At 47.4% G+C, this 27563-nt stretch overlaps 1 protein-coding gene across 16 annotated transcripts in view; it reads left to right on the top strand.

The window, feature by feature from the left end:
• ELN (elastin) overlaps positions 1 to 24032 on the top strand; it is a 68803-nt gene extending 44771 nt beyond the window's left edge. For 8 of the 16 annotated variants that reach the window (XM_072640190.1, XM_072640188.1, XM_072640186.1 and 5 more), the window contains 16 exons: positions 195 to 233; positions 2739 to 2828; positions 6382 to 6426; positions 7618 to 7680; positions 7802 to 7858; positions 8179 to 8268; positions 8865 to 8903; positions 12295 to 12390; positions 13001 to 13060; positions 13694 to 13816; positions 14346 to 14399; positions 14710 to 14772; positions 17086 to 17127; positions 18439 to 18468; positions 20314 to 20364; positions 22487 to 24032. In XM_072640190.1, coding sequence (XP_072496291.1) covers positions 195 to 233; positions 2739 to 2828; positions 6382 to 6426; positions 7618 to 7680; positions 7802 to 7858; positions 8179 to 8268; positions 8865 to 8903; positions 12295 to 12390; positions 13001 to 13060; positions 13694 to 13816; positions 14346 to 14399; positions 14710 to 14772; positions 17086 to 17127; positions 18439 to 18468; positions 20314 to 20364; positions 22487 to 22530 — 986 coding nt within the window. In that variant the 3' untranslated portion in view covers positions 22531 to 24032. The remainder of the gene's footprint in view (positions 1 to 194; positions 234 to 2738; positions 2829 to 6381; positions 6427 to 7617; positions 7681 to 7801; positions 7859 to 8178; positions 8269 to 8864; positions 8904 to 12294; positions 12391 to 13000; positions 13061 to 13693; positions 13817 to 14345; positions 14400 to 14709; positions 14773 to 17085; positions 17128 to 18438; positions 18469 to 20313; positions 20365 to 22486) is intronic. The other 8 variants (XM_072640201.1, XM_072640196.1, XM_072640199.1 and 5 more) reach the window with 3 other exon arrangements.
• Positions 24033 to 27563: the final 3531 nt, after the last annotated feature.

Raw genomic sequence — 27563 nt, 5'->3', positions numbered from 1 at the left:
GGGTTCAATCACCAGAAGTGGGAGTGGGGAAAGGATGAAAGCCTGGTTTTTCTAACCCTGGGTCTCTATGGAGAGTGTAGACTGCCTTCCTGGCTTCTGGGCTGTCCCAGGTACTGAAAGCCTCCAGTTGTAGGTATCGATCACATGGAGATTCAAAAGTCCCTAAGTCTCCCTCTCTCCCATCTCTCCCACAGCTGCTGCTGCCGCTGCTGCTGCCAAAGCAGCCAAGTATGGTGAGTGCCCTTGATTCCCTTCTCCCAGACCAGGCCAGTGACCTCTCCTATCCCTCCTTCCACCACAAGAATCAGACACTTTAGGACCCTAGGAGGACCCCAAAGAGGCAGCTATGTCTCTTTTACCAGTCTGGCCATGGAGGTCATGCAGTGCAGAGAAAAGAATACCAGCTCTGGAGCTGGATGACCTGAATTCAAATCCCAACTCTGCTACTGACTATATGTATGATCCTAGGCAAGTCATTTCCCTTTCTTTGGGTCAAAGCTCTGTAAAACGAGATGACTGGACCAGAGATCCTCTGACGTCATTCAATCAGTCAGCAAGTATTTTTTATTAAGTATTAAGGAAGTATTTTATTAAGTGCTTACTATATGACAAGCACTGGTCACAGTTGCTTCTACCTCCAGGTCTGTAATGCCATGATCCAGTTCACTGCCTGCCTAGCCTTTGGCTGATGTCAGAAGGGCTTAAGCTGCCCACATGGACTCCTCACCTCAGAAGGGTTGCTCTTCCCTTTCCCACCTCTATTCATTTCTTTCCTCCTTCCTGAGGATGTGGCACCCTTCCTCCCATCCCATGTCCCAGCTATCTCCAGGGAGCTAGGGTTGAGATCAAGCCTGCACTGACAATCAGGAAATGTTTGACAGGCAGGAAGACTTCTGGAAAGACCTTAAAAGCTGCCAGACTCAACACTAGGACATAGCTCAAACATAGAGCTGATGTCATGAGTCCCTGGAAATACCCTCATGGGAAATAAGCTTTGGTTAGTTAGAAGGAGGGCAGGATGTGTCTGGTGAGGAATCTGATCATAGTTGAAGCAACAGGGTGTTTGTTTATTATTGTTTTCAAGTATTATGTGTTTTAAAAAAAACCAGTCCTCTTGTATCCCACTTCACTGGAGTAAGAGGACAGAAAGAGACAGATCATAGAGATGTTGGGAAGACAAAATTACCAAGATCTCAGGAATTTGATTTGCTGTGGTGAGTGAGAGAGAATCCAGTGTTGAAGATAACTCTAAGCTTATGAACCTAGGTGACTAAAAGAATTTCAACAGAAATAGTGAAATTAGGAGGAGGGGAGGGCTTAATTTAAAAAGTTTTCATAATATAACTTTGATTTTGGATCAAAATTGTTGGCCATGGGATATTCAGATTTTTTAATTAACTTTAATAATAAAACTAATTTTGGACCAAAGTTGTTGACTATAGGATATTCATATGGAAATGTCCAGCAGTGAGAGATTCAGGACCAGACCCCAGAAGAGAATCAAGGACCACATAAAAAGATTTGTGTACGAATGATGCATGAATCCACAAGATCACCAAGCTAGACAGTAGAGAAAAGAGGGCCTGGGACAGTTGAGAAACTAAGGCTAAGAAAGATTATGCAAGTTTCCTAGGGTTTTTAGAACTGGAAGTGACCTTAGAGATCACCTGATCATTACTCCAGTCCCATTTTACAGGTGAGGAAAGAAGATTGACCAAATTCTCTTAAGTAATAAGCATTAGAGCCAGGAGTTTCCTGACATCCGGTCCAGCATCCAATCCACTCCGCCATTATCTAACTTCTCTCCCTCTCTCCAGATATTCCCCATCCTTCAAACTGAAGTCAAATCCCCTAGCGAGTCCTTCCCTAACCATACCAGTCAAGTGATCTCTCTTTCCTCTGAGTTCTTATAACATATGTTTTCAGCATTATATATGTTAGAACTTATATGACACCTTGAATCGTCCCTGAATAAGATTGGGAAGGTACATCCTGTCTCTTCAGGTAGACCACAAGCTCCTTGAGATCAGGGACCATATCTCCTTGTCCCCTCTCCCCTATAATGTCTAGCACACACAGAAAGAAGGAAGTCAGGCCATTTAAGAAACATTTATTGAGTGATTTTGTGCCCAGCTCTGTGCTAGTCTGCTTCAGAGGGAAGACATACACAGTCTTTGCCCTCAGAAAGTCAAGCTTCAATTTTCAATGGCCCCACATTATAGGAGAAGAGTTTGCAAAGAGATATATTTTGTAGCTTTTCATTAACTAAAGTATTCTGTGAGAATCAGTGGGTGGACTGACTCACAAGTTGAAGGTGCAAAGAAAGAATCACTTTTTGCAAAATGTAGCAGGGGACAGAGTTAGAAAAGCAGATAGAAGGAAGAGGGAGGAGGGAAGAAACAGAGACTGAGAAACAAAGAGAGGAGAGACAGAGAGAAAAAGCAAAAGAGATTTCATAGACTTCAACTCTCTCTCTCTCTCTCTCTCTCTCTCTCTCTCTCTCTCTCTCTCTCTCTCTCTCTCTCTCCCTCCTCCCCCCCATCCAATTCCAAGCAGAAATGATTCATCCTAATTTGGAGTTCCCTGCACCCCTGCTTCCTTCTTCTGTCTCCCTTCCCCATCACTCAGCCTCACCCTCCCCTCTCCTTTTCCCTGCTCCCTCTAATTCAGCTCACTCTGCTCCCCTTGTGGTTTAGGGTACAGCAGAGAGCTGACCTGACTTCTTTCAATCTCCCCAGGTGCTGGAGGTCTTGGAGGGGTAGTTCCTGGTGCTGGCATCCCAGGTGTGGGAGTTGTTCCAGGAGGCATTGGAGGCGTTGGAGTTCCAGGTAAGCTGTCGTTTACTCAGTTTGGACTCTGCCCATTTCAGGCAACTATTTGTCAGGGGTCCATACGGGTCTGAGGAGGATGCAAATGATTTCTTAGAACTGCAGAATGTCACAGCTGGACCCTCTAGTCCAGACCCATCATTTTACAGAGAAGAAAACTAAAGGGAAAGGATTTCTCCTTTGTGACCAAAGTCCACAGAGTCTGTAGAACCACCAAGACTAGCATGAAGGCTCTCCTGAGCCCTTCATACCATCAGTCCTCAGGCTGCCTTCTTCCTTTCATTTTGGATCTGTTATTCTCCAGGACAGCAATCCTCAAACTTTTTGGTCTCAGGACCCATTTACACCCTCAAAAATTATTGAGGAACTCCTAAAGAGCTTTTGCTTATGTGAGTTTTATATACAACAATATTAACTACATGAGAAGTTTAAAATGTCTTAGTGTTATTATGAAAATAGTTTTAACCTCACAGACCCCCCCCCCACCAGTGGTTCACATCCTCCACTTTAAGAACCAGAAATCATGAGATCATAGAACTAGAGTTCAAAGGGACCTAACAGCCATGCAGTCCAATATCCTCATTTTACAATAAGGAAACTGAGGCCCAGGACCACAGAGCTGGTAAGTGGCTGAGGTAGGATTGGAATCTAGGTCATCCTAACTTCAAGTCCAGGGCTCTATCTGCTTACTACATGTTACGCATCACTCAGATTTAATCTGAAACCTGAAACTCTGCTGGTTAGAAGAAACAAGACCCTCAGAAAATGCACTTTCAAAATCATGTGACAAATTTTACACAGTCTCCTGGGAGGATGGTTGATGATTGTCTGTGCTTTACACATGTCCTACACACTGCCAAAATTAGCTGAAACATTACTGCCATCATTCCATGTTTCTGTTTGCTGGAGTTAAGGTAGATCGACACTAGATGAGTAGTGAAGCTTTACTATTAGCTTATGACCCTAATATCCAAGAGACAGATGAAAAGAAAGATGAGGAGGAGATAGATAAGACAGTCAGATGGATGGATAGATGGAAAGATGGATAGATAGATGGATGAATAGGTAATCAGATGGATAGATAGACAGATGATAAAGAGATAGATGGAAAGATGAATAGATAGATGGGTGAATAATCGGATGGATAGAGGATGGATGGATAGAAAGACAAGAAAGAGATAGATGATAGATGAGTGGATGGATGATAGAGGGAGAAAGATGGATAGATAGACAGACAGATAGATACAGAGGGAGGGAAAGATAATGCATTTATTAAGCTCTTACTCTGGACCAGCACTGGGGATGCAAATACAAGCAAATCAAGACAGTTCTTGTCCTCAAGGAGCTTATATTCTACTGGGAGAAACATAACATAAAGGGGAGTGGAAAGGGGTCAGGGTAAACAGTGTATAAGCCTGGTTCCCGGTAAGCTAAAGTAAAAAGCTCATGTGTCTGAGTTAAGGAATGGAGTCCTTGTTGAGGGGGAGGAGAAGGTAATAGAGATGAGGATGATGACCGAATCAAAGGCCAGTGGTGAGATGGCTAGGAACTTCAGTCATAGACTTAGTTAAAGGAGTGAAAGATAAATGGAGTTTTCCTTTAAATTATTTCTTAAATCAAAAATCAAACATTTTAGAGAGAATGAGCCTTTAAGGAAATGAGGTACAACTTAGTACCTTTTCCCCCAGTTCTGAAATATTTTGATCACAGCCTCCTGTAACTCCAGTTTAACCACCAGATCATCCCAGTGCTTTTGCATTAGGAGTCAGGCAGCTCCCAGGAAAGCTCTAGGACTGGAGGCTGATGTGACTTCAAAAAACCCTTCATGGTGCTTTGCTGCTGGATGCCCAAGGCTTCCTCAGTCTTTACTCTCTATGGTCATTAAAGAAACCTTTAGTTTGCTATTCTAAATTCCTTATCAGGTAGCAGGGTCTCTCTTCTTCATGGCCCAGAACCTGACAGAGAACATTTGAGTAACAAATTATCTCTCTATATCAGCAGATTGAATGCTCATTCCCACCTTTTCCAATCATAAGATGATTCTTCTGTGATAACATTTTTATTTCTTTATGAAATAACATCATTCTTCCTCCCTTCAAGTATCTGCTACATCTACCTGCAAAGATTTCTCTTAGATTCTTAAAGTAGGAGTATGTAAATATTTTTAAAAGATGGTTTGACTGTACAGGACATACAGGACTGTATCTCATTATAATGGGCTTTCTTTATAATCCTTCAGATTTTATTTTATGCATCTAAAAACATTACTCCACAGGCTTCCCCAGACACTGTCCAAGGGTCCGTGATGCTTATGAAAGACTAAGAGCCCCTGCCTTAGAAGTTATGATTGCCCCCAGATACTAGACTTTTTTTTTCGAAATTGTTTCAGATGCAAATTATTTTAGGGAGAAAATCATCCATTAAAACTAATTTCTCTGTTGTTTTTTTTTTTTTAGTGAGGTTTATTGATACTTTGAAAAAAAACTTTCCAGGGAATATGCCCTCCTTTTCATCCCTCCCCTCCTTCCTAGTGTAATCTTCTCTTTTCGCGAAGAAAACTACTGCTGTTCAGTCATTTCAGACTCTTTGTGACCCCATTTGGGATTTTCTTGGCAACCACTGAAGTGGTTTGCCACTTCCTTCTCCAGCTCACTGAACAGATAAGAAACTGAGGCAAACAGGGTTAAGTGACTTGCCCAGGGTCACACAACTGTAAAGCTTCTGAAGCTAGATTTGAGTCTTCCTGATTCCGAGTCCAGTGCTCTAGCCACTGTACCACCTAGCTGCTCTTCACAAAGGAAAACATTTACCCCAAAACCCTCAGTGCAGGGAGCTGGCCTGCTGATGTATGCAACGGTCCCCGCCTCTCTGCCAGGAGGAAGGACCATAGCAGATTTTTTCTGTTCTCTAATCACTTTTCAGTTACTCAGAGTTCAGCTTCCTTTTAGTGACCTTTCCATGTCCATTATAGTTCCTTATTGTGTTTTTGTTCTCCTGAATCGATTCCAAACTGATTTCTCAAATTGCTTATACCCCACCAAAACAAACATTTCAAAACGATTTGGCGAAGCCAGTTTCAAATACCAGGACTGTCCTGGAAGGCGTGCTGACTCCAAGACAAGGATACAGGGGATTAGGAGAACAGACAAGCACGTTTTTCAGTATAGATTTATAGCTGTCCCATCAACACTGCTCACTTGTCTTGTCCATTTATCATATTTGGGAAATGGGGCGTGGATAGAATCCAAGAGCTGCCTTATAGGTCAAATCCAACTCCTTCATTTTACAGATTAAGATATGGGGCCATCAAGGACCGTGGCCTGCCTGAGGTCACACTAGTAAGTTAGAAACAAACCTAGAATTTGACCACACCACCTCCCATCAGAGGAGAGCCTGCCGGAGAAGAATTTCTGAAGACAGCTGAAAATTCATGAACATGTAGCCTGTTTCAGCTGGGAGGAAGGAAGGGGTGGGGAGGATGGATTCTCCTCTCTGGGCCCCTCTCTACCTTAACTGCCCCTACTCAATCCTTTCCCTTTCTCTCTGTTTACAGGAGCAGCAGCTGCTGCCAAAGCTGCCGCCAAAGCCGCCCAGTATGGTATGTACCCTCACAAAAAATGTCAGTCTGCAGATCCAGTTCGGTTCCCGGGGACTCCAGCCCTTTGCTAATGGCCTGACTATTCATGACCTAAATGGCACCAGAGTGCATACAGTGCTGGGCCTGGAGTCAAGAAGACTCATCTTCATGAGTTCAAATCTGGCCTCACTTAACCCTGATTGCCTCAGTTTCCTCATCTGTCAAATGAACTGGAAAAGGAAATGGCAAACCACTCCAGTACTTTGCCAAAAAAAAAAAAAAAAACCAAATGGGGTCACAGAGAGTCAGACTTAACTGAAATGACTGAACAATATTCATGACCTGGGTCCCCCAACTCAGTTTCCTCATCTTCATTAGCTCTTTATCTATCACAATCCTTCTCTTTCATATCTGCCTCCACTGTCCTTCCCCCAAGATGCCCTCTTTATCATCAGCCACTTTCTCAAAGGGCTGGGACAGGTGGCCCTCCCAGACAACAAAGGATAATCTGGGATTTGAAAAGCACAGAGCACATGATTCTCTTTCCACTCATAATAAGAAAAAGCATAACATAGATTTAGAACTGGAAGAGATCTCACAGATGAGGAAACTGAGGCCCAGAGAGGCCAAGATCATAAATGTTGTTCAGTCATCTTAGTCATGTTCAACTCTTCATGACCCCAAAGCCATACATACATGTAGCAAATGTATAGTATCCTAGATCAAAGGCTGTAGGCACTTCTGAGGATTTCATCTCATAAATGAGGAAACTGAGGCAGGGAGCAGTTAAGTAATTTTCATGGGTCACATAGCTATGAAGTATCTGAGGCTAGATTCACTCAGGTTTCCTAATATCCAATCCAGCATGGAAACTGTTGGATTTGGAGTCAGGAGAGGCTTGGGTCTGACTCCTGGCTCTCCACTTACTAGCTGTGGGATCTGACGCAAGTCTTATAACTTCTCCAGCCCTCAGTTTCTTCCTCTATAAAATGGGAAGATTGGACTACAAGACTTCTGAGGTCCCTTTAGGCTTTAAATATGACTGATTTCCATGACCCCAGGCTCTCCATCATGTGTCCCAAAGGCTTTCAGGAGAGATCACCTCCTGGGTGTCTGCTCACCTCCCACCCAGTCCACTTCCAGAACCTTTGAGTTCCCATCTCCTTGTGGCTTAGACATGGGCACTAGGTCCCTTGTTTTTGTTCTCCACAGGATTAGTCCCAGGTGTGGGAGGACTAGGAGCAGTCCCAGGTGCTGGTGTTGGAGGTCTCCCAGGTAATAGGGAATCCCTGTGGCATGGGGGTGGGAGAGGCAATGCCTCATGAACATTACCAGGTCTTCCCCCCAGAGGAAGGATGGGACAGTCCCTGACCCGTCTCCCACTTTGTGTCTCCAGGAGCAGTATCTCCAGAGGCCCAGGCTGCAGCAAAAGCAGCTGCCAAAGCTCAGTTCCGTAAGTTACATTTTAGAGAACTGTCTACTGTCCCACCTAGAGACTTTACCCTAGGACTAGACTTTAACAACCAACCCTAAGCTAACCATCCACATATGGATTCTGTTCTTTTCTGCCCCCACGAAATCCTTACAAGACAAAAGGTTCAGGGATTGCTTTGGTTCTTGTTCCTTCTCAACCAGTTCTGTACTGGCTTGTGATATTTCTCACCAGGAAAGACATTTGGGGTCTTAGCTGCTTGGTCACCTCCCTTTTCCATTGGATCAGCTTTCCCTTGGGTTCCTAGCCCATGTGCCCACCCAGGACCTTTTTTTCTCCAGGAGGAGTTCCTGGCTTCCCAGCTGGAGTTGCAGATGGTGGTGGCTTCCCCGCTGGTGTTGGAGCCATCCCAGGATTTGGGGCTGGTGTAGGTGAGCATCCCAGACTAGAGCAGGTTTTAGTTGAAATTAGGCTCAGTGAGGGAAGTAGAGGAGTTGGTTTCTCTTCTCTAGAGCCATTTTAGGGTCTGTAAAGAGTATGAACCTGGCCATGAGTTCAGTGGTTTGGGATGGGATCTGGAGCTGGTGGATCCTAAGTTTAGAGAAGCCACTGGTAACTTTAGTTATTCAATCAACATTCTTTGAGTACCTGACTGGTGCTCTTGGAGAGAGAGAAGACCCAAGCCCTACCCTCAGGGAGCTTGTAATCTGATAGCGGAAATAAAGATTTCAAGATTTCAACAGAGTAATAGCAAAGATGTCATAAGTTGACCTGGGATAAACCCCTAACAGAAGACATGAACAGTCAGAGCTACAGTTTAGCAGAGGGAGAGATCCAGTGAATTGTGATCCTGTGACGTATCAGCTTCCTGGAAGGGAGACTTGCCCTGAGCCTAGAAGGCTAGGACTTTCCAGTCAGTCTGGTCTAGTTCAGGTCTCAAGGGCCCCTTGTCCCAGAAGCTTGTACCTCTATACATTTTGGGTTATAGTGTGGGGAAGTCCCTGAATCTCTGTCTCTTCCTCCCCAGATCCAGGATCCCTGGCAGCAGCAAAAGCAGCTAAGTATGGTGAGTGTCCTTCTCTGGTCCTCTCCTGGCCAAGTCCCAGGTGCCCCTTCTGTCACCTCAGGGCACCTTCTGTCCTAATCACGTGGCCCTGGGTCCTGTCCTTGGAAGGTCCCCTTCTCAGAGGAAGGCTTAGCAGGTTCAGGGTGGGGGAAGAGAAGTATTTCTCAACTGATGCAAGACTGGCATCATAGAAGAAGCACTCAGCCAGGAAAAATCAGGAGATCTGGGAAGGGAAAAAATGCTGACCCAGCTGGGACAAGACAAGCGGACATTTATAGAACGCTTTAGGTTTACACAGCACTTTACACACATGGTCTCCTTCGAGCCCCAGAGCAATCCTGTGAGCAAACACTGAGTCTGTGACGTTAGAGTGGAGGCTTCCTGAAAGCAGGCCACATTGTAACCCCAGCACCCAGCACAATGCCTGGCACATAGTAGGTGTCTCATAAATGGTGGTTAATGACTGACTGATTACTTGTTTGATTGATTAGTCTCTTAGCTTCATAAAGCTCAGAGTTGCATATGCCTATGTGACCCCAAACATCCCAAATGAAAACATCTGGCTATTTCAAATAGTTCCCCGGGCCTCAGTTTCCTCATCTATCAAAAGGGGGAGGGGTGGACTCATTGGCCTCTGAGCTCCTTTCCAGCTCCATGTGATTTGCCTCAGGAGGTTCCAAGTCCAGCGTTCTTAAAAAACAAACAAAAACAATCACAGTCTTACAGTTCAGCACAAACTGTAAGAAAGGAATGGAATTTGGCTGTCTAATCTCTCCGGGCCTCAGTTTCCTCATCGGTAGGATAAAATTAAGGCCTCCTAGGGTCTCAGTTTCTTCTTCTTTAAAATAGGTTGTATAGACTGGATGCATCTGAGGTTTCTTCTAGCTGTAGAGCAGAAACCTTGTAGACATACCTAGGTCATGCTTAAGCCTTCCTCGAAATTCTTACATAATAGGGTTTTAGGAATGCTCCTCCCTCTTCTCTTTCTCCTCTCTCTCCTCACCTACTAAAGCGCAAGGGGGAACTGTAGGTCAAAACATAATCATTATGAAACACTTTGATGAAGTGAGGAGTCAGTCTGTGACCATGGAACTATACACGACTGGCTCACATAAGGAGAGGAATCCAAATTCCAACTCATATGCCCCATGCTCACTGTACCGACCAGTCTCCTCTGCCATGTGGTGCCTGCGGACCCAAACAACATTCAGCTATAGGAAGACAGAAGAAGACACCCCTCTCAAATCTTGAAGTTATGAATCCCAGATATAGTAGCAAAGATTTCCCAATTTAATTCAATTTAACAAGCACCTACTAGGAACCAAGTGGCTAGGTCGTTAGGTGGCGCCATAGTGTACAAATAGCCAGGTCTGGAGTCAGGAAGACTCCTCTTCCTGAGTTCAAATCTGGCCTCAGACACTTATTAACTATATGACCCTAGGCAAGTGATTTCACCGTGTCTACCTCAGTTTCCTTATCTGTCAAATGAGCTGGAAAAGGAAATGGCAAAGCCCTCCTGTATCTCTGCCAAGAAAAGTTGGCCTAGGTCCTAGAGTCTAGTCTAGTGTCTAAGACCTAGACACTCAATGGTTTTAAGAGCGTCATTTGAGAGCTGTGTGCAGAATGGATTGTGGGTTCAGGTCTGGGCTTTGCATTGGATCAGATCAGGGAATTGTAGGCTCTTTTCATTTGTTTTTTGTCATTGTATCTCCAATGCCCAACAATCAATCGATCTTTTGCCTCTTTATGTATCCCCAATGTAATATCTGGCACACAGTAGGAGCTTAATAGATGTTATAAATTAAGAGTACCAGAACACTAGGAAAGCACCACTCCCATGCTGAAGAACCAGCTTCTCTTGGTCTTGGGGCTGGGATTTAACCTTCTCCAGATTCTGAATACTGACCAGCTTGCCTGGCAGGGTCACTTCCCCTGCCAAGGCTGCAGGTTTCTACAGTACCCTCCTGGTCATCTGACTGCCCTGATCTGTGCCCACACTGTGATTAGGATCCTCTCTGTTAGAACTGTTTGGTGGGGGACAGAGGAGGGGCCCTCTGGGCCTCTGAGGACGTGGCAAGGATGACAGCATCCACAGGTTGGCACATCCCCAAAGCCAAGCTTGCGCCAGCCGCCAACGAGAACATTGTCGTTTCTGGCCCATCCTGCACTCGGCAGCCCAACAGATGATTTTCAGCTTGGTTTATTAGGATTCTGCGTGAAAAAGGATTCTTGGACGTCTCGACCCAGCTGAAGTCCACTGACTGGCCCAGGCTTGTAGACTGGGGGCCCAATTTCCATCTTGGAAAATCCCTTTCTTTTCCATCCCCTTCATTCCAATGCCACACTCCAGGGGTGTCTGCTCACATGCTTCCACGTCCACTCTGCTGGCCTGAAACCCACAAGCTTTTGAGGAAGGTCAGTCTCATCTCCAGTCACTGAATCAGGCCTTTCCAGCTGGAAGGGCCTCTGAGGCCATCCAGCCTGACCCTTCCTCTGACAGAGGAGAAAACCGGGCCAGATCGGGGAAAGAACTTGCCCAAGGCCTCTAGGCCAATGTGTGGCAGAACGCTCTCTCCCAGGAGGACGAGTTTGTATTTTATCCTTGGTGCGATAGGAGTTCCCAGAACTTCATAAGCCCAGAGTGCCTTTCTCTGTCTTGTGGGGCATCCATCATTATTCTTTGCTTTTGTTTAGCTTTTGAACATTTTTGTTTGATTCTGTAAGGCAGGAAGGGACAGGTATTATTCTCTCCAACGTCCCTCCCCTTTTTTACAAATGAGGAAACTAGAAGCAACTAAGTGGTACAGCGGGGAAAGTGCCAGCTCTGGAGTCTGGTGAAACTGAATTCAAATCCAGCCTCAGATACTTCCTAGCTGTGTGACCCTGGACAAATCACTTAACCCTGGCTGCCTCAGTTTCCTTATCTGTCAAATGATCTGAAGAAGGAAATTACAAACCAGTATCTTCGCAAAGAAAATCCAACATGGGGTCATAAGGAGTTAGACATGACTAACTGACAAAACAACAACTTAAAACAGTCAAGAGGAACAGGGTGGAATCTTGGTTCTGACAACTTACTACCTATGTGACCTTAGGCAAGTACATCACTATTTCTCCATGGGCCTTTGTCTCCTCATCTGGAAAGCAGATGGATGATCTCTCTTCTAGTCCTCCATCTATGGATGAGCCCAGGACCTATAGAGTGGAGGGGTTGAACTCCTTGGTTCCTGGGGCCCCTTCCAGCCCTAGAAAGAGGAACCTGGGAGGAGAGAGGAGGAATGTGCTGATCAACCTCTGACTTCCCTTACTCTTCTACTATCTGTCTCTTGCTCTGGGGACCCTATACCCCTGAGACTTGATGTTAAAAGGGCCTTGATTTTCTTTCCCTCAGCAGCGGCTGCTAGAGGCCTTGGTGGTCTGGGAGGGATTGGAGGTGGCTTGGTGCCTGGTGTGGCTGGAGTCCCAGGAGCAGGGGTTGGAGGTCTAGGTGAGTAGAGCAGTGGAGTCCTTGGGCAGTGAACAAATGTTCATTAAGCATTTCCTATGTGCTCGGCACTGTACTAAGAGCTAAAAAGGCAAAAAAAAAAAAAAAATGTGCTTGCCCTCAAGAATCCTGCTAATCATGAGAGAGATAATAGAAACCACCATGTACAAACAAGATAATTTGGCAATTCCCAGAGGAAGAGCCCTTCCATGGGAGCCAGGGGGAGGTGAGAGTTTAGCTGGGACTGGAAGGAAGTCAGGGAAGCCAGGAGAAGATGAAAACATCCAGGCTCTGAGTCAGGAAATGTTCAAGGAGATGGCAGAGGTCACTGTGACTGGGTTATAGAGTGCATGGAGTGGGGGAGATCTAAGGAGCCGGGCTGTGAAGGGCTCTAAAGGCAGCCAGGGCAGTTTATATTTGCCCCTAGAGGCAATGGGAGTTTACTGAAATTTACTGAATGGTGGGAGAGGTGGACATAGTTGGATCTGCGATTTTAGAAGATCATTTGGTAGCTGGGTGAGGCCAGGAGACCAAGAAGTGGGTGACTGCCATAGTCCGGGGGCAAGATGATGGTGGGAGGGGGGCCATCCCTTAGCCCTTTGTCTGTCTCTAGGAGTAGGTACCCCGGCTGCAGCTGCAGCTGCCAAGGCCGCTGCCAAGGCTGCCCAGTATGGTGAGTGTCCTGCTCCCCCAGGCCATCCCCAGCCCTGGAGACCTCTGTCTTCTCTGTGTTCCCAACATCCCCGCTCTCAGGCTGCTTCTTGGTCTCCACCAGAGAAGTCTGTCCATTTAACCACCTAAACTTATGTCCCCAGTCCCCTAAAAGTCACTACTGAGCCTCACCATCTGTGCCACCAATCCTCTCTGTCCCTGTGAACCTTCACTGGCTAGGCTGCCTCAGACTCCTGTGCCCCACGGAGACGTCCTCAGCGTTCAATCTCACTGCTGACCACCCCCCAATGTGTCCCCTTCTTCCCTCCTCACATTTCCTATAGCCACAGAACTTGGTGTAGTGCAAAGAACATAGGACTGAGACTTAGGAGATCTGGCTTTCAATCCTAATGCCACTCACTCACTGTGTGACCCTAGGCAAGGAAAAAAAGACCTAACATTTCTGTAGTGCCTACTATGTGCCAGGCATTTTCCAGTGCTTATCTCATTTGATCCTCACAACCGTGAGAGGAGGATGCTATTATTATTGACGTTTTACAGATGAGGAAACTGAGGCAGACAGAGGTGAAATGACTTTCCCAGGGTCTATGAGTTTATGAGTCTATGACAGCTTTATTCTCCTCACGCTCCACAGGCCTTGGAGGAGTTGGTGGTCTAGCAGACAGAGGTGTCCCAGGTGTTGGAGGCGTTCCGGGTGTTGGAGGCATCCCTGGTGTTGGAGGTGTCCCTGGTGTTGGAGGTGTCCCTGGAGTGGGCGGTGAGTTGTCATTCCTGAATCTATGTGTGGATAGGACCTCCTTGTATTCACCTAAATACAGCCTGCTCCCTCCTTCCTCCAACCCTCAACTCAGACCCTTCCCCAAAACCTGGAAATCCTTCCCCTCCACCTGAACAAATCCCAATGGTCATCCCCCAAGTGGCAGGCACTTCCTCCTCCTGGAAGATTTTCCTGACCGCTCCAGCCTCACTAATCACTCCTCCTCTCAGCCTCCTCAACCCTGCCTGCCTGGCCTATGCCTTTGGACCATATGCCAACTCGGGATGGCAGTTCTTGTCAAGGGATTCAGTCTTCTCTTCTTAAGCAAACTAGAAACTCCTCCAAGTCAGGGCCTGTGTGTTCCTTTCCTTCTCTTCCCTCTACCAGCCATCTAGCACAAAGCTGTAAAGATAATAGATGCTCAACAAAAGTCTGGTGATAATGGATGAATGAATGAATGAAGTCAGACAGGTAGAGGATGCCTCCAGGTGGTAGTAGAAGTCTGAACCTTCTCTTCTCTGCCCCACAGATGCAGGAATTCCAGCTGCAGCTGCTAAAGCTGCTGCCAAAGCAGCCAAGTATGGTGAGTGCTGATCTCTGCCAGGTTTCAGGGAACTCCAACAAATCAAAAGCTTGTGAAAAGAAGACACCTAGAATGCAGAGGGGGGTCTGTTCATGATAGCAGAGGGGTCTGGGGGGCATAAGAACAGAGAAGCACTGAGAAGGATGGGGCCGAGGGGGCAACCCCAGTGAGCCCAGTGATTTTGAGCCTCTCGGAGGTGACACATGCCCTGGTCTGGGAGGAGGTCTTGGCAGAGGAGGCAGCAGCTCTGCCAGCGCCCCCCAGGCTCCTGTTGATCTGGGGCCTGACTTCTAGTCTCCCTCTGTTCTAGGTGGTGCTGGTCTCGTGCCAGGAGCTGGAGCCTTGCCAGGGACCCGAGTGCTGCCAGGGGCAGGTAAGTCCTTTTGCAGAGACCATGGTTTTGCTTCAACCCAACTCAAGAAATCAACCAGCTTTTGTTAGTACTTACTCTGTGTCTGACATCATACTAAGTACCAGGAGCAAAGGAAAAAAAAGCAGAAGTCATTCCTGCCTTCAAGGACTTTCCGTTCTAATGGGATAAAGGTTCCTTATGAACCTACCTGCCAGGAATCATTGGCTCTCAATCCCTACATGAAGCTCTTGGGTGCACAGGTCAGTGTGTGTACTTATGGAGAAAGGGATGAAGCAGGGACAAAGGGTAGGGACCCTTCTGAGACAAGCTAGGACTTGTTTGGGGACACCTGTGCCCTGAATCACACTGGCCTGGACACAGAGGAGAGAGACAGGGAAAAAGGAACATCACCCCCATGCTTGGGGGTGGCAATGACTATCTGTTATTGGAGAGTCCATGGGCTGATTTAGGGGGAGATCTGACTTTGGAGAGGTCTGATGGGGGAGACATGGTTCCTATCCTTGGAAAGCCCCCATCTGATGGTGAGCCGGCCTTTGGGAAGTCCCCTGACTGATGGGGGAAATATGGAGCCCCTAATATCAAGACAGACAAATGAGAAAAAAATCTCTGACTTCTGTGGGTCAGCACAGTCAATAAGACAGCACAGAGGGAAGGGGAGACAATGTCTAGGAGCGTCAGGTGACTCTCAGTAGAAAGCAGCAGTGACAGCTATGGATTCTCTCCTCCCTTCCCCTCTCATTCCCCAGGCCAAACAGACAAGTGCTTTCATTGCCCTGAAGTTCGGGGCAGCCCAGGGAGGCTTTTGAACTTTCAGCCACCCCAGAGTGGGGGAGCAGTACCACCCTTGGGGCCCCACCCAACAGTTCCATCACTGAGGATGATGGGAGGCAGCTATCTGGGAAGTCCCTTGGCACCAAGGCAATCATTGCCCAGAAGACTGGAGTCAGAGACCTTGGCCAGGGTCTCCTATCCAAGGGAACCAACTTAGGTCCTTGCAAGAGGGTGTGGTGAGCACTACACCAGGGACCAGGCCTGGGTCCAGAAGCTTGGAAAGAGAGGGCCAGATTTCTCCAGAGACATGATAGGATAGAAATATAGATTCTCTCCTCCTCCTTGGGCCAGCCCAGGAGATCAGGGACCTGGTTCTTACCTACCCTCCCAACAACCCTAGGGAGCAGGCAGAGCTGGGGCTGAGAGACCAAGTTAGAGTTGGGGGTCCAAGCATCCCTATTCCAGTCACCCAGGTTGGCAGCCTCAGAAACATCATGCTCACCTCTTCCCTCTCTCACCTCCTCCCCCCAAATCCAATCAGCTGCCAGATCTGTCTTCGTGTACAGTGTCTTCCCTTCATCCCCTCTCTCCATTCATAGCCCCTGCCCTAGGTCACTTCTCTACTGGACTATTACAACCACCTCCTCTTTGGCCTCCCTGGGAGTCTCTCCTCACTCCATTCCAGCCTCTGCATGGCTGCCAAAGTGATTTTCCTACAGTCACTCATCTGCTCAATAAACTCCACTGGCTCCCATTACCTTGTGATAAAATATAAAATTTCTCAATTGTCTTTAAAGCCCTGGTCCCAACATTCCTTTCCAATCTTTACATTAGAAGCGAGTAGGTGGTACGATGGAGAGAGTGCTGAGCTTGGAGTCAGCAAGACCTGTGTTCAAATCCAGCCTCAGACACTTACTAGCTGTCTGACCCTGGACAGGTCACTTCTTTTCTGTCTGCCTTAGTTTCCTTGTCTGTCAAATGGGGATAATAAGAGCACCCAAGTCCCAGCGCTGTTGTAAAGAATAAATTAGATAATATTGGTAAAGTGCTTTGCACACAGTGTTATATAAATATTAGCTATAATAATGATTTTTATTTTTCCCTTCCCACAATGCAACCTGGACTATTTCCCACACCTGGCTCTATCTCCCTTCCCCTGTACCTTTGATTGACTGTCCCCCATACCTGCAATGTCCTCCATCCTCAAAATCCCTTAAAATCCCTTGTTCTATCCATCAATCAACGTGCACATATTAAACACCTACTATATACCAGGCACTAGGGGAAAAAGTGAAGTTTCACAGTACTCTGGCTGCGATCCTCCCACTGCATTGTATGGCAGGGCTGGAGTTAGCAAACCCACTGTCAGTCATTCTCTGAATGACCCTGAGCAAGTCAATTTTTTTCTTTGGGTCTCAAGTTTCTTCATCTGTAAAATGAGGGGATTGGGCCACCTGGCCTCTGTGGGACCTTCCAGCTCTAACATCCTCTGACCCTACCCCAGCCCAGCCATCGCTAACCCTTGCTTCCCCATCTTTACAGGTGCCCCATCATTTGGCTATGGACTTTCACCTATTTTCCCAGGTAGGTGAAGTTGGCAAGACCCACCCTCCATTTATATTCACAGATTGAGGAAAGCCAGGAGTTCTCTCCCTCCTCCTTACTTAGCAAGCCACAATTCATCAACAAGCTTCAGCTTTCTCATCTGTGAAATGGAAATAATAATCTTTATCTATTACCTCCTTCCCAGGACGGAGATGAAGGAAACCTTGTGTAATCCTCAAAGGAATACACAGTAATCCTCATCTGTGTAATCCTACACATGTAAACTGCAGCTCCTACTCCCCAACACACCCCCTCCTTTTTCTGGATCTGAGGGTCCTGTCACAGGCAGGGTGCCCTCGGGGGTTGAGATGGAGCCACCTTGCTCTCATCCCAAGGGATGAAGATTTAGGTTGGAAGTCAGTAAAGTACCCCCTCTCTCCTTCTCCTTCACTCCCTCTGCCTCCCTACTTCTCCTATCTTCCTTCTCCTTCTTTCCTTTTCTCTCCTTTCTTCTTTCCTCCCTCCCTCCTTCCTTTTCTTTCTTTCTCTCTTTTCTCCCTCCCTTCTTTCCTTCCTTCTCTCTTTCCTTCCTTCATCTTCCTGTTTCCTTCCCCCTTCCCTGTCTCCTGAATTCTTTTCATCTTTCATTTTTTCCTTTCTTTCTCCTTTCTTTCCTTTCCATCTTTGTCTCCTTCCTCTTCCCTCCCACATCCCTCTATCTCCCTTCCTTTTTTCCTTCTTCCCTCCCTTTTCTCTTTCCTTCCCTCTTTCTTCCTTCTCTCCTTTCTGCTTTCCTTCCTTTATCCTCCCCTAAACTCCTCCTTCCCTATCTCCTGCATTCTTTTCTTCTTTCCCTTTTTGAGAAATCTCCCTCCTTTCTTTCCCTTGCCTCTTTGTAATTTTATTCTTTCCCTCCATCTCTATCTCTTCTCCCTTTTCCTTCTCTCTCTCCTTCTAGCTCTTGTCTTCCTTTGTCCTTACATATCTCAATTACTTTTTAATTTTTGCAAAGCACCTCTCACATATTGTCTTTAGTGCGCACATGCATACACACACACACACACACACACACACACACACACACACACACAGAGCAAAAGTTAATCTCCCATTTTACAGAGGAGATAAGCTGAATCCCCAAAAGGGAAAGTCCCAAAGTAGCAAATTCATGGTAGAGCCAGACTACTATCTACTACTTCTCCAGATGCCCTTCCCAGGCCTTGGGCTCAGTCTTCCCTGTCCTGGGGAGTCTATGGGGCCATTCTATTTCCAGGCAGAGTGGGAGAAAGGGCTGAATGCTTGTTAACTGAATGAGAAGTAGATTCATTTTCCCTGTCTCTTGAATTACAGGTGGTGGAGCTGCTGGGTTGGGATTTGGTGGTAAGTGAACCTATACCAAGATGGCAGCATCCATATCACTTGATTCAGAGGGATCTAGGAAATCTAATTTTATTTGCTAGGGTTTCTGTATTTGTGTTTGTTTTTGTGCTTATTTTTTGCTAAGCATCCCTCATCACAAAGCTCTGAGCTTGATACCATAAGGGATTCAAATATGTCCAAGACATGGTTCTCATGCTCAAGCAGCTTCTAGTCTAGGAGGAAAGATGAGACATAGAATCCAGAGATGACCTTTAATTCAAGACAGAATGTAAAGGGGAAAAAATCCTATAGGAGTTCAGAGGAGGGAGTAATGGACTAGAGGGATCAGGGGAAACTTTCTGCCAAAATTGGACCCTGAAGGATGGGTAGGATTTGGAGAGAGAGAGAGAACATTCTAGGCTGGACAAAGGTCCAGAGGCAGCAGTAAGACAAGCACAGACACATGCAGCTTGAGGAATGGAAGTTAAAGATGACAAGGTCAGCTTGTCACTTTGAATTTAGATCTTATCCTCTTGGCCACTTTACTCTTAAAAAAATTATTGAGGACCCCTACTTAGGGCTTTGTAAAATGTAGTTTCTATCTCTCAATATTTACTATGTTGAAGATTAAAACTGATAAAGTTTAAAAATATTTATTGTTTATAAATAACAAAAATACATTATATTTATGAAAATAACTGTTTATGAAATTTATCTCTATGAAAATCACTATATTTTCCAAAACAAAAAGAAAATGTAATGGGAAGAGTAACCTTGTTTTATATATTTTTGCATATCTCCTTAATGTCTGTCTTAATAGAAGACAGCTCGATTCTCATATCTGCATTCAATCTGTTGTGACAGATTGTTTCAGTTAAAATATATGAAGAGAATCTAGCCTTGTACACATATGTAGTAGGCAAAGGGAAGAATATGTTAATAGGCAAATAAGTGATGTCTTACTATTACTATGAAAATATATTTGACTTCACAGACCCCTGAAAGTGTCTCAGGGATCCTCAAGCAGAGGTGTACTGCAGCCAGTACAAATAGCCAAGAACAGATTGTTAAAAGTCCAGGGTTGCATTTAGACCTTAGAAATGAGCAAATACTACAAAGCACGGCCCCATTGGCCATGTTGTTGATTGACTTCTTCAAGTGATGGGGAAAATATGAATAATGTAGATTAAACTTAAAAGTGTATCATGAATATATTTTCTTCTCCCTGGAGAACTGGTTGGTAAGCAATTACCAGGACACCTCTGTCCCCAGGGGTCCTTAGACTACACTCTGAGGAATGGTCACGGTGAGCCATCGAAGGTTCATGAGGGAGATCATGTAAGTGGTATATTAGGAAGACCATTAGGGCAGTTGGGCATAAAGCAGATTCTAAGAAGAGAAGCTGGGAATAGAGAAACCTGTCCATGGGAGACTTACAACAGTCCAGGTATAATTAGGCAGACAGTAGCGTACAGAGAAAAGGGTATGAGTTCTGAGGTCTGATGTTTGACTACCTACATGACCTCAGGTGAGTTACTTAATCTCCCTAGATTCAGTTTCCTCATAGGTAAAATGAGGGCTTTGAACTAGCTGGCCCCCTAGGTCTGGTGCTCTAAATCTGTGGTTCTATGATAAGACTTGGGTTCTTCTTAAATCAGTAACCACCTTGAGCCTCAAGGAACTGGGGCTATCCAAACAGCCTCCTGAGCTGCAATGGCCTCCCTTCGGGCCCTTTGCCCCTACTGGTCGAGTTATCCAGAGAGAGGTATTTCTAGGCACTGGAATTGCTTGGCAAGAGAAGAGGGAAGGAGCCCAGAGCTGCCATGATTCACAAATGCCTCCCCTCCCCCACTATGTCTTCCACAGGAAAACCTTCCAAACAGTACGGCGGCGCCCTTGGAGCCCTGGGATTTCGAGGTATATGAGGGCAGTGGGGATAAGGGCAGGTGCCCCAGCTGAACTGGAGGGAAGGTCAATGTCTATTTCTTCCAAGACTTTGAGATGGAGAGGTCACAACCTAGCTCATGCATTGCCAGTGACTCCCCACTGTCCTACGTGGGTCAGAAGAAGAATGTCCCTGATGCCCAAGTAGACAGGAATAAATGGCAAAATTCCTCCAGCCCAGCCACTTCCCTGGTCCGGCTCCCTGGGCACTGCCAGGGCAGCCTTCTCCAGGGCCCCTGTGTTTGCTGTGTTAGCTGGACATGCTTTCTACCTTGTAGAAGTCAGCCTTCCAGGACCCTCCTTCTTTCAGGGCTGTCCTCCCCAAAAATCAGACCAGAAGGCTTTGAGTCCCATCCTTCTCAGCACCCCCTCCTGCAGAGAACAGGGGAAGAAGGAGAGGAATGTAGAAGGAGAGAGAAACAGAAAGAGAGAGAGAGAGAGAAGAGAGAGAGGAAGGAGAGAAAAAGAGGAGAGGAAGGATAAAGAGAAGAAACTGAAAAGAGAAAGAGAAAACAAGAGAGAAGATAAAAGGAGGAAGAAATTAAAGGAAAGGGAAGGAAGGAAGTGAAGGTGGGAAGTGGGAACAGCAGAAGAGAAGGAAAGAGGGAAAGAGAAAGGGAGAGAAAGCCAAGAGAGAAATTCCTGGTGCGGAGTGTGATGAGAAGGAGCTGACCTCCTCCAGAGTGTCTGGTTGTTGGGGGCAGGGGGCACATCTGTTCATCCACTGCCCCCTACTTCCCCTACCCCCTAATCCATAGGCACTATTGATTTCCCAAAGCACTTCCACAGAGAATTTCTGAGGCAAGCTCTATTTGACTGGTACAGAACCTGAGTGTGATATGACTTACCCCCAACCACACAGGGAGTCAGGGTACAGGTCCAAGACTAGGATCCAGACCTCTCACATCCATCCTACCTGAAGCAAGACCTGAGGGCAAAGTCTCAAGCAAGCCTGCAGTAGCCAGAATTGGGGTGGGCAGAAAGGCTGGTCCTCCTTTCCCTGCATGTATATTGGCTGCCACCAGGTGGGGGTGAAGAGTCTTCTGTGGGACCAAGCAGGGACCTTGCTAACCTGAGATCTCAGCAACTCATTTCTAGGTCTCCTTAAGTAGGGGGGAAAACTACTCTTTTATTAAAATGGATGAAAACAAATGATTAAGTGAAATAAGCATGAGTCCAAGAAGCCCATTCTTCCATGCCAATCAAATAAGAGAGAAGAAGGAGCTTTCACAGCTTTTCCTGCGTCATTCAAGGATGCACGTCAGAGACTTTTTTCTCCTGCTTGGCTGAGCTCACTCCACAAGAGAACTTTATAAGGTTCTGGACTGTTGCTTTGTCTTCCCCAGAGTGGGAGACAGTTTGGTCTGGTGGATGAAGCTGTAACCTTAGACCAAGCGTTCTTAACTTTAATGGGTCCCCTTGGGCAGGCTAGGGAAGCCCCTTCTCAGAATCAGGTTTGGAAAGGCATAAAATACACAGGATTAGCACAGAAATCATTTGTACTAAAACACAGCTCTCAGAATTTAAAAAAAAACAACAAGTTTATAGACTCCCAAGTTAAGAACCTCTGCTTTAGAAGCAGCAAGACCTAGCTATGAATCTTGTCTCGTAATGTCACTAGCTGTGTGATTCCGGGTAGGTAATTTAATTTTTCTATGATACAGCTTTCTCAACTGTTAAAATGGGCATAAAATGCATATACTTCACGGGGATGTGTGGGTCAAATTCAATATGATGTGTTTGTGGGGGGGGTGTAGATGTTAATCAATCAAACTTTTATTAAATGCCTACTATGTGCCTACTAATAAGCTAAAGTAATGCATGTTAGCTATCATCCTCATCCTCATTTGTATATTATTATTAATAATATAATTTATATATTATTATTAATAATTTGTATATTATTATTATTAATAATAACGCCATGTGAGCTACCTCTGCCCTCCCAGGCACTTTGGCTCCACAAGGACATTAGATCCAGTCTTTTTCACATCTTTGTAACCAAGAGCAAATGACATCCCTTTCCTGGACATTTGCTTCTTCCTCTGTACAAAGGACACCGACCTCACTAAATATCTCTCTCTTTCCTTCCCAGGTGGGGCTTGTTTGGGGAAAATGTGTGGCCGGAAGAGAAAGTAAATCTTCCCAGGACACCCGACCCGCGACCTCATGAACTTTGGTGCTACTGCCTAGTCTAGAATGTATACCTTGAGTGACTCCCTCTTCCCCTCCCTCCCCTGCCGCCTTTTCCCAACCCTTCTCCCAGGGTCAGATCCTTCTCACTGGAGTGTTCCTACAGTTACCCACCCACCTGGTGGGGGTAGGGGATGGGGTAGAGGCACAGGCCCACAGGGCAAGTAAACATAAGAACCAGGGGTCAGCTTAGAATTCTGTCCCCTTCCCTAAAGGAGCTTGGGTAAGGGAAGAAATCAGATTCCCTCCCTACCACCTCATTCCCACCTAGGAGCTCTCCCCTCTATGTCCATGATCTTGAGGGAAATATGGTGCTACTTGTTGGTGCTCATTACTTTCTTGGGGGCGAGGGAGGAGGGAAGAGTGGGGTCCCCTGGAGGAGCTCCTCACCCGAGGGCTCCTCTAAGCACAGCCCTGGAGATTTGCAAGACATCCAACCCTACCCCCACCAGGAAAGGTCAGCCCAGGACCCACAGCCATGCTCTCTCACTGGGATGACCAGTCTTTGGGTTGGATCTGTTTGCCCTACCTTGTGCCCAAGCACTTTAAGTCAGCCTCAGTCCTGGTTTTGACCTGTCTAGATCTGGCCACATCTCCCTGCCAGAGGGTTGTCCCTTCAGTCTCTCCCTCCCTTACTGCTCCTCACATCCATCTGTGGAGCCGGTATACCTGAAGACTGGGAACAGACATGCCCCTGATCTTTTCGGAATTTATCCTTCATCCATCCGTCCACCCCTCACTCAAAAAAGTTTACCACCCAGTCTGGCAAGAGGCTCCTGCCCCAGCAGACTTGAATGTCTTTCAGTGATGCCCTCCACCTTGTAGGACCTGGCCTGGTCTTCCCCACCTCTACCCCTCACCCCAACCCTGCCACCACATACACTCACGCACACCATTGGCAAGGGGAGACCCCTGCCTTTGGGAGCGTGGGAATGCATGCATGTACTCACCATTGACAGCGACTCCATCCCCAGGCCTGGGCCAGCCACCACTGCCTAGAACCCCAAGAGGCCCGAGGGTGGCGCTGTGGCGGGAGGGGAATCAGAGGGAAATGAGGGCCCAGAGCCCCCGTGCCTATCCCTGGTATATCTCACACAGCAGTACTGTATCCTCAGTCCCTTGAGCCCCTGGGCGTCGGAGCAACTCTTCCCCAACATTCAGGCCCTGTCTCCGTGTCTCGCTGTGATAGATCAATAAATATTTTATTTTTTGTCCTGGATACTTGGGGTTTATTTTGGTTTGGGATTTTTTGTTTGATTTTGTTTTGGGGGTGTGTGTTTAAATTTTTCTGGTTTGGGGAGCTGTATCCCCACAGAGGGGAACTGACCCCCCTGTGTTCATTTTAATCACTTTGGTATCACTTTGGATGGAACACACTTTTTTTTATAAGAAAAGGAAAGTAACTGCTTCAGAAAACAGACTAATAAATGAAAACCTTTTAAAGGAAATGGTGTCCTGGTCTCTTTTGACTTATCTCATTCACTTGCGATCAAGTCCTTGCCAGGTGCCCAGCCCTCAGCTAGAAGCTATGGGGGACAGGCATGGGACATTCCTGAGGCTCCAGGAGCAGACTCGATAGTTAAGAAAACAAGACTCATCCAAGTCCATTAACAAGCATTCAGGAAATATTTACTATGTTTAGGCCCTATGCTGAGCTGGGGCTGCAAAGAAAAAAGAATCCCTGTCCTCAAAGATCTTACATTCTAATGGTCTAGAAAACAACTGAGCTTTTGCTTGATTCTTGGTACTATAAGGAGTCAGAAAGGGGGAAGGGATAATGGAAGGACAGGAGGCTTTAGACAAGCAGAAAATATCACAGGATCATAGATTTAGAGCCAGAAGGGACCCCTCTAGTCATCTAGTTCAACAGATAAGACACCAAGAGGGATGGTAACTTGCCCAATGTCACATAGAGAGAGACAGGGACTTGCTCGAGCTCACATAGGTAGTACGCAGAAATGCCTAAATTGAAATCCAGGTCTCCAACTCTGGATCCAGAGCTCTTCTCTGTTCTGCCACGTTCCAGCTTCACTCTAACATACCATAGACTGCTTTCACCAGCCATGTTTGGGATCACAGGAGCCGCAACTTAGAACTTGGAAGGACTTGCAGGGTCACTAAGCCCAAGCCTGTCATCTCACTTAGGAGGCACAGAAAGGTTGAGTGATTTGCCCAGAACTAAGTGTCTGAGGCAGGATTTGTAGCCAGGTCTTCCTAATTCCTGGTCCAGTGTTCAAACCATTACACCAAGAAACAACTTTCAATTGCCCCTGAGCTGAGGTGTTCTAGGTGTTCTAGGTGTTCTAGGATCTGCAGCCACAGAGGCAATCAATCACTTAACAAGCATTTTGAAAGTATTTACTGTATGACGCATAAGGTACCAGGCTAGGCACTGGGGCTACACTTATACATTCTTGGCTGGTTGGTAAGTAACATGTTAAAACACAGAATATTTAGCATTTAATAATTAGTTTAATAATGTTAAATAATCATGCCATATTCGTGTTGGTTCTACCCTGCCCAAAAAGCTCCCTCAAGTTCTATGTCTCCTAATAAACTAGATCAGGGCTTGAGTCAATCCTTCCATCTGTAGTTTGCAATGAAACTGGAACCAAAGGAGGGATGTGGGAGATAACAAATTCCCAAACTCATGAGGTTTGCTTCGGGGTTGGAAATACCCCTCTCAGAATGGACTTTTGGTCATAAAGCAGGAGGGACAGCCAGGGCCCAAGCCCTGGGCTCAGACTCACCCAGGCACTACAAATGTTTGCTACAATGTGGGAGCAGCTACAATTAGTAGCTCTGCCCCCTCCCTCCCTGCTCTGCCCTCCTCATCCCATGGGAAGTCCCAGAGAAAATTCAGGAGAAAGGAAAATTCAAAAGGTCAGAGGGCAGTGGCTGCTTTTAAAGTCTATTGAGCGGGCTATTTTTCACAGCTCAGTGACCAATTCTCTTGGATGCATCGCCCCATTATGGGGGAGCCAGGAGGAACGAATCTTTTGCCAATCCCTGTCCTGTCCCCAGTGGGGCCAAAGCACATTAAAGCACAAGGTCCAAAACGATGTTACAACCTCATGACAGATCCATAGAGATCCACTAGAGATTGTCCAGTCCAGCCCTTTCATATTACAGGGGAGGAAACTGAGACCAAGGAGTGGCCTGCCTAAGATCACACAGGCAGTGACAGTCATAGCATGACAGAGTCATAAAGTCAATAGCTGAAAGGGACCTTAGAGGCTGTCTGGCCCGACCCCTTCATTTTAGGGGAGGAAGTTACAGCTGGGACAGGGAGAGGTTCAGCCTGGGCTGTCCTGGGCACCTTTCAGTCCACCTGAAGGGCCCACCCCAGAGCCTCCGCTCTGAACATGCACACACACTCATACAAACACACACTCATACACACATAAAAACATAGGAACACACTTATACACATACATGCAAAAACACACAACACACACAAGCTCACACACTCACACACAAACTCTCTCACACGTGCACACACACACACACACACACACACACACACACACACACTCCCCTTAAGCTTGGTTCTCTAAACAACTGACTTAGCCAGACTCAGACAAAACAATTGATTCAATTAGTGCCCATTGGCCCAAACTATAACACATCTCCTGCAGAGATTTTCCAGGTCAAATCGCCCTGGCCCCGTGCTGGAGATGAGTGAGGGAGAGATCATGGGTTCTCCCTGGTCCTGAGCTGGGCCTCATTCAGCCTGGGCCTGAGAGGTCTGAGCAGCACAGGTCAATTCAAAGCACTGTTTGCAGTATCTGAGGCCCTGTGTGGTACTGAGGTGGGCGCCACAGGGGCTCACGACCCCATTCCTGGACTCTATAAAGTCTAGGCTGGGGAGAAAGAGAAGACGCACACTCAAGTCCAACAGGCGGCTGCCACTTCAATGGGAGCTGGAAGGAGAGGGGGGAGGCCAGCGCAGAGAGAGGAGGGGAAGCTCAAGCCTATTATCGAATTGGGAGGCCCCTCATTATTTCCTGCGTGACCTTGGACAAACAGTTTCCTTCCACTGGCCTCCTTTTCCATCTTTGTAAAGTGAGGGGCTGGCTTAAAGGCAACATGTCATGGTCCTTCCCAAGGCCTCCATCTACGGCTCTGGGCAAAGGCTGGGCCAGAGCTGCTCCTGTCCTGGGCGCAGTAGGGGGAGGTGGGCAGGGGCTCCCGGGAGACGCTGTCCCTTCTTTGGGGAGACAAACACAGCCTGGGGAGAATCCAGAACACAGGACGGAGATTGCCCTGTCCTCTCGGACCACTGGGACCCCCCGGGCTCCTCTCCCACCGAGCCACGGAGAAGGGGCTGCTCTGCACCGGGAGAGGTACCCCCGGCCCCCTCTTGTGCCCAGTTCTGTGGTAGGCGCTGGTGGGGAAAAAGGCCGAGGGCCAGAGAAGCTCCGAGCCGGGCACGTTTCCCTTTCCGCGCCGGTTTGTCCCCGTGCCCATCCTGGCCACGGCCCCGCGTGGGCAGCGGAGACCCCGGGTCCGAGCTGGCCCCTGCCCTGGATCCTGGGGAGGGGGACGGCGCGGGTGGCCAAGCGAGGGGACACCTCCACGAGGCGCCTAGTGTGTGCCAAGGGAAAGGGGGAGTCTGGGGGGAGCCAGGGACCCGGCCTCCCCGGATCGTGGGAGCGCAGAGGGAGAGACCCAGACTGGAGGCGGTGGCCAATGAGCCCCGCCCTCGCCCCGCCCCAGTCCTCTGCGCAGGCTCTGTCGGGGTCCCCGGCCCGGCCCCCAGGCCAAGGCCCCGCCCTCAGACCCTCCGCGCCGGCGCTGCCAGGGCCCCAGGCCCCGCCCTCAGACCCTCCGCGCCGGCGCTGCCAGAGTCCCAGGCCCCGCCCTCAGACTCAGGCCCCTCCCCCAAGCTCAAGCCCCGCCCCCAGACCCTCCGCGCCGGCGCTGCCAGGGTCCCCACCCCCGCCCCGGGCCCGGGCCCAGCCGCCGCCGCCGCCGCA

The sequence above is a fragment of the Notamacropus eugenii genome, chromosome 2 (assembly GCF_028372415.1).
Source record: "Notamacropus eugenii isolate mMacEug1 chromosome 2, mMacEug1.pri_v2, whole genome shotgun sequence".
Lineage (NCBI taxonomy): Eukaryota > Metazoa > Chordata > Mammalia > Diprotodontia > Macropodidae > Notamacropus > Notamacropus eugenii.
This window is presented reverse-complemented; position numbering and strand designations above follow the sequence as displayed.